This window comes from Ambystoma mexicanum, chromosome 2p, assembly GCF_040938575.1.
Source record: "Ambystoma mexicanum isolate Mex_15411 chromosome 2p, UKY_AmexF1_1, whole genome shotgun sequence".
In the NCBI taxonomy this organism is placed as follows: domain Eukaryota; kingdom Metazoa; phylum Chordata; class Amphibia; order Caudata; family Ambystomatidae; genus Ambystoma; species Ambystoma mexicanum.
Window position 1 is genome coordinate 1,059,381,291 of NC_090923.1, and position 10,868 is coordinate 1,059,392,158.

Below are 10,868 nucleotides of genomic sequence, written 5' to 3' on the forward strand. Positions count from 1 at the left end.
AGGACGAGTACAAGGGTGTACCATTAGGTAACATAATTACACGATAAATTAAAACTATTGATTTACATGCCTAAAACAAGTCAGTGGCAGAATAGCCAAGTAAGATTACCCGATAGGCGCTTGAAGTGGCTGATGACTGCAATAACGACACGGATGGAGAATCTTCCGCCTTCATATTGAGTGGATACATAAATGGGGAAATTATTGTTAGCTAATGCTACACACTACCGCAAGGCCAAGAGATAAATACGTAAACTTGACTCACCAGTGGAGGGATGTGGACGAATAGAGTGGGAATAGCGGTTGAGAGCAATTTTCGCCTCGCTCGCGGTGTTTTCTTCTTTATTAGCAATGATGTGGAGTACATGTCAGAGGTAAAGTGCCTGCTGCAGATGCGGTATCGATCACCCCTCTTGTCCGCAAAGACCTCTAGGACTCTACTTTCAAGCTCAGACGGTGGATATCCGCAATATCGGACCCATTCTCTTATCTGATCTATTGTCTTAGGGAAAACATGCATTATAGTACCTCCAGATTTATTATGGGTCTTCGAAGGGCAACCGCCAATGGAACAGGCAGGCATTGTGGAAAGTTCTGAAAAGTAAAGATCAACAATTCTCTATGAATACCAATGTAAACTCAGAACATGTGACTAGTTCCTTGCATGTACTGTCTTGAACGAAAAGAAATTGGACGCAAAATGATTATGGTACATGGCCTTACCTTGACAAACAAACAGTTAGATGCAGGGATCAGAGTAGTTTCTTGTCGTAGAACAGGGAGCAGTTCACAGGTTGCAAACTGACGAGTTTCCTCGAAGTGGTCACGGAAGTTCACAGAGACGAAGAGCAGATAACCAGCACCTTCACGGGTTGACTAGCAAAGCGCAAAGAAGTGCTCATTAGAAATATGAAGTGGGTTATAAAGAATTCGAAACAGGGGTGTGTTTGTGAATGAATGACGTGTATATGTCGTGGCATTATGTGGATTGCAGGGCCGTCCAGCGTGAGGGGGGATGCTTGGCAGGAGACACGGGGTCTGGAGGTAGACATGGGAACAACAACCCATGCTCTATAGACCACTTTGAAGTGTACATGGTCTTTGGCACCTCTTGGCCTTTATCGCTCCCCGACTGCTCCAGTTGCCAGCACAAGTACCCCGGTGCGAACTGCCTTTGATAGGGCGGGGGGTGGATTGGGGGGGTGGTCGTGCAGACAAGACACAGGAAGACTCGTGAATGGAGACACACTTATGTGGATTGCAGGGGGCAGTCCAGCGTGAGGGGGGATGCTTGGCAGGAGACACGGGGTCTGGAGGTAGACATGGGAACAACAACCCATGCTCTATAGACCACTTTGAAGTGTACATGGTCTTTGGCACCTCTTGGCCTTTATCGCTCCCTGACTGCTCCAGTTGCCAGCACAAGTACCCCGGTGCCTTTGATAGGGCGGGGGGTGGATTGGGGCGGTGGTCGTGCAGACAAGACTCGTTTGCCGCAGGGCCTCACCAAGGAGAGGCCATCTAACTGCATGTAAGAGGCTGGCTGCAGGATCTAGTACATGGAAGGCAGGGGGGTGAGTTTATAAATACCTCACCCTCCCAGGAGAATATATGGGTGCAGTTCACCCTGGAGACCCTGGATGCCTAGGCAGTTAGTCAGCAGCAGGCTGGCCTGTGGTGGCAAGGCGGCACGGGCCAGAGGTGGTCATCTCTGTACCCGGTGCCCAAAAGGATGATTTATTATGATCAACCATATTTACCTATAACCATGTTTTGTATCAATAAAATACAACGGCCTTCCTTTTATTGCCAACGCTTGAACAAATCAAAAAAACCATTGTTAAAATATATATTGGGTTTTATTTTGGATCTTAATTTCAATTGAACATAAATAAACATTACACATTGTAAATTTGCGGTTGCAGCACATCCAGGGAAAATCCGCGGTATTGTCCACTGTCGCTGGGGAAATGTTGTCTAATGGCAAGTACCGCACAGGCAGGTATTACTCTCCGAACGCGGTGTCCGAGCCTCCCGTGAAGCCACCAAGTGAAGCAACGATAGGCCACCAGCCTGTACCACCTGTGAAAATGAAAGATGCAAACTGTATTAAAATGACAAAACTTTCTTATCACTGTCGATTCAGGTAAAAAATGTCATTCTGCTTTGAAAAAAATTCTATCTAGAAAATGCACAATATGGAACCAATTTACATGCATTCGAATGATATGTAGATGTAATTTTATATGTGGGAGACGACCATGACATAGTAGTGGCATCACTGACATCACAACCAGAGTATACTTACTCGTTACTCGGATTACGCGGACGAACAGTGCCGCGAAGTTCGTGCATAAGCACCATCATCATCCTCAACACGGTCCGTGAGAGGCAGGCTTCCCTGAACTCTGGCAGCTCAGTGATGCATTGCAGACTTGGCTCGCCTTCCGAAATGTAGGCCAGGCATCCCGAGTTTTCTCGGCAGCAGCAGTTCTCCTCCTCAGTTGGCATTAGCTTGCTCCGATTGCACGTGCACCAGGTGGAGACGCCGTCCATGCGACATGTTGACTGGTCCTCCCAACTGCCGTCCGAATCCCCATCGTTTTCGCGTGCTTGCCTTTCCAGTAGTTCTTCCTCGGTTTACTCGGGCTCGTACATATACGGCATTATTGTAGCCATTGTGTGGTAAAGAAAGTAAAATAATTTATAGCGGTGGTACTGGTATCTGTTCACACGGGCTACAATCAACGAAGGTAGCTGACCAGAGCACAGAAACGAGTCACAGAATACTCAAAAGTAACACAGAGAGAGGAATGGATTCGAAAATCTGCTGCTGTGTGTTGTGAAACGGTCTGTTTATACTTATTGAGGAAAGAGGCGTCCTGCCATTTCCATGGCGACACTTCATTAGCTGAGGCGCAGCGATTGTTGACACGAAACGGGAAATGGGCGGTACGCGTCTGCTGATGTCAGGCTCAGGGGCGGGGGATTTGATTTAGTGCCGCAAAAGCAGGTGAGCCAGGGCGATGGGGGGAAATGATAGGATTATCATAAAATGGCGGATGTTTTCGAGTGAGTTAATGGACGAAAAGTCGGGTAAGGTCCATAGGAAAGTTTTCTACGATCTACCGATTTATGCTTAAAAACACATGGCCGAACCGTAGGGACAATAAAAAAAAGTCCCGGAACTATCCTTTAATAATTTCTGTTTACTGGGCTTGCATCCGTTAACATATTTAAAGTTGAAGTTGTGTTTTCACCTGGCTATGCAAGCACTCAGCCAAGTAATATTGTATCTTGCCTCCAAAGAACCAGTTCATCTGGATTTTTGAATGTTGTGTCACATCTCAGCCTCTTTGCGTTTTCAGGTGCACATGCACGTTTGTGGAGGTATTTACCAGTATGAATGCTCCAGCTTTTACTGTGGTTAGTTGCTCCCATTGCATTAGTGTTTAACCTCTTCAAGGCATTGCAGCTTTAAAGTTGCCACGTGTGACAAGGGCTTTTAGTACTCCCTCATCTATCACAATTCTATGTTATAGTTACATGCATGCTTGGCTGCAGTGCAAGTGCCATGTTAGCATGTGATGTTTCTAAGCAGTCATAACATTCTGCGGATATTCAGATTTTAGCACTGCTTAATGCAGCAAGGACTTTTAGGGACTAAAACTCATACATTGAATTTAAATGCTCATTGAACTCTTATACGTGGAAGTAAATGAAGATATTGCAAGAATGGTTGTGTGGAGAATAGTTTGAGTGGTATTGCTTTATCGCTCCTTATGGTTTTTGGCCATGGCCCTATGACAATACACATTGCATTTTACATCCGTTTTTTGGGGGGCGGGGGGTGAATGTTTTTTAAGCCTCTTGACCCACATTCTCTCAGGACACAGACACGACAGGCATCCAGCAACCAGGGGAATGAGATGTAATAAACAATATAAAGCGCTTCCCCTTATTTGGTAAACAAAGGACGATGAACGTTCACTCATACCACAAACAACCCACACTCAAAATCACCCGTGCTTCCCTCTATGGTCGGAGTATCTTCTGCTGTAGAGGATGTTCCTACTGGAGAGTCCCTGCTGTATTTCCATCCCGAGTTTAGTTGCAATGTAACTATGGAACATAGTGTCTACACCCATCTTGTACTGGGACTTCACCTTATTTCTGGTTGACCAGGTTTTACTGGCCATCATTTTAGGACTGGTTATTCTGTTTTGCTTTCCCTCTGGGAGTAGTTGGTTGTATTGTTTGGTGTGTTTCCATCTGCCTGATTTATTTAATTTTTTTAAAATATTTTTTAAGTGCATTTTATTTTTTATGTTGGGCAATCCCGACTTGAAAATATTTTTTTTCATGGGGGGGGGGGGGGGAGAGTGTGGGTGATGAGTGGGGAACATTTGTTTGTGTTGCTGGTTTGTGGTATGAGTGAGCGTACATTGTCCATTGTTTTCCACAGAAGCGGCAGTGTGTTACATTGTGTATTACATCTCATTCCCCTGGTTGCTGGTTACATGGTATGTGTGTATGACCGCATGAGCGAATGTTGGGTATATGTTAGAATGTTTGTGCATGAAGAGGCTTCCTTAGCCAGGGTGTTCAAGGGAGAGAGCCTGGGTGGTGGGAGCCAGTGAGTCTGCTGTGAGTCTCTATGGAGCTTGCGTAAGATCTTACCTATGTAACTGAATAAAGGAACTTCATACCACCTTACCTGATCTCCCGAGCATCCTTCATTACAACAGAGTTCCAACCCTCCTCCAGCACAGTTACTGCTTTGAGAGTCTATCAAGATAAGGAATCTGTGAGGGAATGCAATCCATTGAAGGAAAAATTAGAACATTACTGGAAAATAATTTTATTTGTTTTCATGTATTAAGCGCTCTCGGCCTGGGGGCATCAGGCCCCCTTGCTCATAATGCAACAGGGATGAAGGCAGTGGGTGGCTCGCCTTTGGAAACATGTCAATGTCTAGCTTAGGTACATGTAAAAGCCACTTCAGAGGGGTTTTGGGTACGTTTTAAGTTCCCTATAGGAATGACGGGGCACAGTCAGTAGGCAGATCTGCGATTGTGGTGAAAAGCTAGGTAAGTTCCAGTTCACCCAACAGGTAAAGCATAGCACAAAAAGACCACAGGGGACTCCAAGAGATGCCGTGCCAGATTCGAGACCCAGCAGCCCCATGCAGAAGAAATGTAGCGAAGAATTCGCGCCAGTACAATTGAATCGCAAAGCCCCATTGAAAGCGGCCAGCTGACCCCCAATGATCATGGACCACGAGGACCCTTGTGGGTTAGTTTCCTGTATAACCTACTAATCACGCACCATCATGGTGGCAGTTCCCGTGAACTTGTACCAGAACATTTCTTAAAACCCAAAGAGTAAAGTGTCTTACTTTACAGGCAAAAAACAGGATCCTGCCACCCATAGACTTGAACCCCGAACCAACAACAACCCAGACGGCCCAAAAGAACAATCTGCCTTCCTAGGAGTAAGACCTACCAGTCAGAAGCGATGGCGTAGATGGTTCCAGAAGGATGGAAGACACCAGACAAGCCGGCTCCAGTGACTGAATGGACAAAGAGGGCAGTACACCAGCGACGGTCCCACAAGAACAATGGAGCCATCGAAAAGGGCTTAGCCAAAGATGAGGAGAGTAGTAGGGTCCACAAACCCTACTTGGTGATGGTAGCTTCCAACACCTCTGCGCAAGACCCAGGAAGCCAATTTGGCAGATAAGGGGAAAGGACGAAGACAGCCCAAGAAAACCACCCAGCTTAAATTCTAAACTAGAGCTAAGCCCAGGAGACACGGACCAGCCAGTATGGCCAGATCTGGCTCTCAGAATGCAGCAGTGGCCACTTTAAGCCAGTAATCTTCCAGCAGGTAAGGAAAGTTGCTGCAAAAATCGGAACAGAATTGTGTGGGGCAGGGTCTACCTTAGATATCCCATACACACAAGGCCTGGCCGAAGCCATCTCACCCGTCATTCAGAGGCTTTAAATAAATGTTTGGGTGGCCAGACAGGTTGCCCCCTAAAGGTCACCAGCAAACCAGTACACAGCATATTTAATGGCCATGCGCGAGGCCACGGACTAGTCTAAACCAGCCAAACCATTCTAGAGAATGTAGGGCTGGGGTCCGAGGAAGCCCATGTTAACAGACATTCCTAGGCCTGCCTTTTATTTTCCCTATACAAGGGAATCCCCAATAAACAAAATGGCTAAGGGCAGTACTGATAAAAATACCTTTGTACCCCAATAGCTACTGTGACAAATTGAGAGATTTCGTCCCTTCTCCCTAAGGGGGAGGCCCTCGCTGTGAGGCTAGGGAGGTGAGCCCGTTTTGCAATACCCTCTGTAGGATCCAAGGCAAGAGAGACCCCCCCACCCCTTTGAGGACAAGGACTCCTGTGCCTGTGAGTAACTCCCTAATGCCCTCCACGTGGTGGCTTATATGCAACTGTCTGAACCACCAGAACATTAGAAGTACCATGATTTGAACAAGGATAAAATGAACCAATATAATTGTCAAGATGAAATTGAAGCAGTCCCTTTAAATGGGAACTCTCAAAGGACTGGGAGAAGTGAACTGTGGAGCAGCCAAGAAGCAAAGGAAGACAAACACCTACAGATACCGTAGACATTACCACACAGTGCAGGAAGTAGTAAGGGGAACGGGTATTCCGGAGAAATTAGATAGTTATTATAAATCGAGAGAAGCTTGTCTCGGTGCCCATGAGAGGAGAGTGAAGAACGAGTTAAGTAAAAACTGTCAGCGGAGTACAGAGAAATATTAAAACCACAGCGAGTGAGAGAAATCGAACTGCACTTCTATTACAGTAAGAAAAGGAAAAGCTTACCCAAGAAATAAACAGAAGGGAGATACCAGTGAGACATGTGTGAGCCAAGACCCAGGAGTAGCATGGATAAGAACCTTTTGGGAAGAGGTGACGAATGAGTGTTTGAGAATCAATCGCAAATCAAGAGAGAAGGATAAATATACAAGAGAACTAGAAGACTGAGGGAAGGAATCTTACTACGACCAAGAAGCCACCTGGGAAGATGGTTAAGAAGAAACAATCTCCTGAGGTAGTTACAGAAATGAATTCAAGTTACAAGAGACTATTTATGTATGATGTACTAAATAGAAAATTAAAATCCAGAAAGCATCTGGGCCAAGGCACAGCATTCAGCAGAAGGGCGTCATTCGCCTGACCTTAGTTGGTTATTACAGTGGTATGGTCAGCTAGGTTAGATTTGGACAGCGGACTGATTTTGTTTGGACTATTACTCGCTAGCACCTAAATAAAGTAGGCAGCAAACGCCCCTTAGCGATGGGGATAGATGGGCCTTATTCTATTCTTTAATACAATACTTGGTAAAATGCCTTTTACAGTGTCTGCGTCCTTCTTCTGGCTCGCCACACTACCTTAGTTACATTGGGCAACTAATGAGGTAAACCTGCTTACACTCCTTCAGAATCCAAAACAAAATTACAGCTGCCAACATCCTACTTGTATAACCAATGTAGGGTGGTGGTAAAGTCACCACATAGCAAGAATGGGATGCTTAAAAACACACCTCTGTCCCAGGCGTCATAAGGGTTACTGTGGTAAACCATGTACAAAAAAAGTATTGCAGTGAAATACTTAGTACTTTGACCACAAATAGAAGTAAAAGATGTCAACTGAAAGGGGAGGGGAAGGGGGGGAGGCAACCGGTTTAGGGTTGCATACAATGGGGTGGCATAACCTCCAAAATATGTAATTCTGCCCTAACCAGAACAATGTTTGCAAATTTAATGTTGTATTGCCTCCAGGCATAAAGCCAGCTTTGTTATTATGAGACAAACGTACTATCACACCAGATGATCTTTCAGCTTGTATTTTGTACATGATTTTAACATCCGCATTTAATGTGCAGCAGTAGACTGTACAATTTGCATGCAATGTCCTGCTTCCCAAGTTCAGCAATAAAACCATCTGCACCACGCTCATCATCTGTGTCAAAGTTCCTTCCTTTAGTGCTTGTCCATACCTGTAGCAAATTAGGGGGGTGGGGGGGGGGCTAATGGAGCCATATATTATGCATCAAATTCAATTGGTAGCCCATCCTCATCGGTTTTGGCTGTAGCCAGGTGCACAGTAGCTCATTTCACCACTTGCAACTCTATAGGAGAGTTAAACACCAGGCTTTTTGTATCAGTGAACTGAAACTGTTGGGCATCCTTCTATATGTTAACACCTGTGAACAGCTACATCATAGAATGGAAGTACTAATTATCCAACTTAGGTGCCCAAGATCGCAGCCAACTTGCCAGAGCCAACTCTACCCGTTCCCACGGGATTCTGCTGGTGCTACTTTCCACTTGATAGCCTGTCTGATCCTACGCATGACTAATCTACTGTTTTCATGGACTGTACACGGGCACATTTGTGCATTAGAGATGTTGGTTTGGTTAAGTCAAATGAGCATTTTATCTCCCCTAATAAACCATTTGTCTAATCTTTACATGGTTTTCAATTTGTGAGAGTGAAAATGTTTGTGTGATTTGTATGTTAAATGAATGCCTTTTAGATTCATGAGGTCCAGTTTTGAACCAAACATACCTCCATCTAGCATACTTCACCCTGTGTTTTCTCTCCCGCAGGATGTCCTTGGCTGCGTTTGTGTGAACCCTGGAAGGCTGACCAAAGGCCAAGTGGGTGGAACATATGGACGTCTGTTTATTAAGAGGGAAGACACAGGGGTAGAGAAGCGGACAAGCCCATGCGTTTCAGCCCAAGTGGTGAAAATCTAATTCTCCTCCCACTGCGGTTGAGTAAGACTTTCTTTATGGAAGACTGACGAAAGTAATTTGCCCAAATCAGCCAGGATTTGGAATCTGTTTCAAGAATCAAAGTAACTGGAGGATGGTGTGCTCAAACCAATTACATCAAGGAATTATTTTTCGGAGAATACCTGAACCTTGGTATAAAGCATCTTCAGAGGTGCAAGAGATGTTTGCTTTGGTGCTTGGGCTCCAGGTTGCGTTATCAAGGACATATAGTAACTATAACTTTGCGACATTACTGCCTACGTTTCGGGATTACATTGTGATATTTTTTACCTTTTTCTAATGTAAGCCTGCTTGTACAATGAAGAACGAATTAACCCATTGAGTGCTTGTCTAAGACCTCCTTGTGTTATGCACTGGATGTGGACTTTGGAGCATGTTGCACATTCCCATTAGCGGAAGCTCTGCAAGCTTTCACCTGCCACTACTGAAACCTAATTGACATTCATGACGTTGCCTATTTTGAAGTACATCAATGATTCAGGGTTGTCCATTGCCTTGTCATGTCTTGCAGGTTCCAAAGAATTCTTTTTGTAGCATGTAAAGGTGTAGCACAGCCAAGAAACGTCAATCTTGTCAACCCCACAGAAACACTTAATTCCCAAATGGCCAGTGCATGAAGTTCCTGTTGCTGCCTGCAACAATGGGTACTTTAGGATCTGACGTCTACCACCAACATCCCAGACTTTAGTCAAGACAAGGCAAAGGGGGAATGTACTAAAAGCACTGTAGTTTATAGACTTGCTCAGTCAGAACTTGATTGGAACGCGTCTCATTTTTCTATCCTTTTTTTGAAATGCTCCTATTTTGGTTTACTTAAAAAATGCATTTGTTGTCAATAAAATGTTGTTTGTAATTTTCTCTCAAATTGCGAAATTTGTGACTTCTGGCATTTACAGGGATTTGAGGATGAGTGAAATAACCAATTTGAATGCTTAAATTATCTTTTCCTGTATTGTGCGTGCAGTGGAATAATGGCTTGTCTGCCATCATTACCAAAAGGCCTTGTTTGGAAGCATGAATGAAAGCCCTAATATAGGATTGCATTGCACTACTAATGTTGGCAAAGTACATTGAGCCTCTGCTTCCTTCAGTGCATATTCTGGCTAGAGTGATATGGTTTGCGGGGGTAGGAAGTGGTTAGGCATCGATTTAGGTGTCTGATTTGAGTTGGATACTGAATTGGGTGGTGGAAAGTTGCTCACATACTTAACCCTGTTTACTCACATCTACAAAGCTATAAATCTGCTTCAAATTCAACCGCGTTGGTGCTGTTTCACCTTCATTTCTTCTTGCTAAGTGTCCAAGGCTTCTGCCATACTTTGTGCTTGCCAAGCCTGAGAGCAAGAGCTGCTCCAGACCCAGCTTCAGCAAGTGATTGTGCTTTGGACAACGGAAAAGGCAGCAGCGAGAAGCCACACAGCGACAAGTAGGTATTCAGCGATGTTTGGTTTTGGCGCACACAGTGCCGCATTGTGGCCAAAACCGTGCTACATAGTGCTGAGAAGCCAAATAGTTGCTTAACATGGTTACTGACAGTTATTAACTGCATCATAATTATGGTTGGTCTCCCTCCACTCACCTTTCTTTCTTCTAGTCCTTTGTCTTAGTCCTTAGCATTCATCAGTCCTCCTTTACCGTAGTGCTTTGTCATAGTCCTTCACCTTGGCCGTAATTCTCCATCATAGTCTTTCACCTTCATCAAAGTCCTACTTAATCAAAGTCCTTTGTCAAAACTCTTCATCACAGTACTTTGTCATTGTCCTTCACTGTGATCCATGACCTAGTACTTCAATCTGTTTCCATAGTTTGCCTGTTGTGTCTCCCCTTACCAACCAGGCTTACCCTGGAACAGTAGGCAGGGCATATATTTTACGTTTTATGCCTTCTTTTTTTTTTTTAAACTGTTTTTATTAACTTTTACAATACAATCCATACAACTCAACAGAGCCCCACCTCATGGGGCATAACACCTTTTATGCCTTCTTTTAAAAAAGCAAATCTGATTGTTGTTGGTTGATGGAAAC

General features: G+C 44.6%; 1 protein-coding gene across 2 annotated transcripts in view; it reads left to right on the forward strand.

The window, feature by feature from the left end:
* The window catches only part of POLA2 (DNA polymerase alpha 2, accessory subunit), a 910,834-nt gene extending 901,137 nt beyond the window's left edge, over positions 1-9,697 (forward strand). For both annotated transcript variants that reach the window (XM_069644973.1, XM_069644974.1), the window contains one exon: positions 8,656-9,697. In XM_069644973.1, coding sequence (XP_069501074.1) covers positions 8,656-8,805 — 150 coding nt within the window. In that variant the 3' untranslated portion in view covers positions 8,806-9,697. The remainder of the gene's footprint in view (positions 1-8,655) is intronic.
* The last annotated feature ends 1,171 nt before the right edge of the window (positions 9,698-10,868 follow it).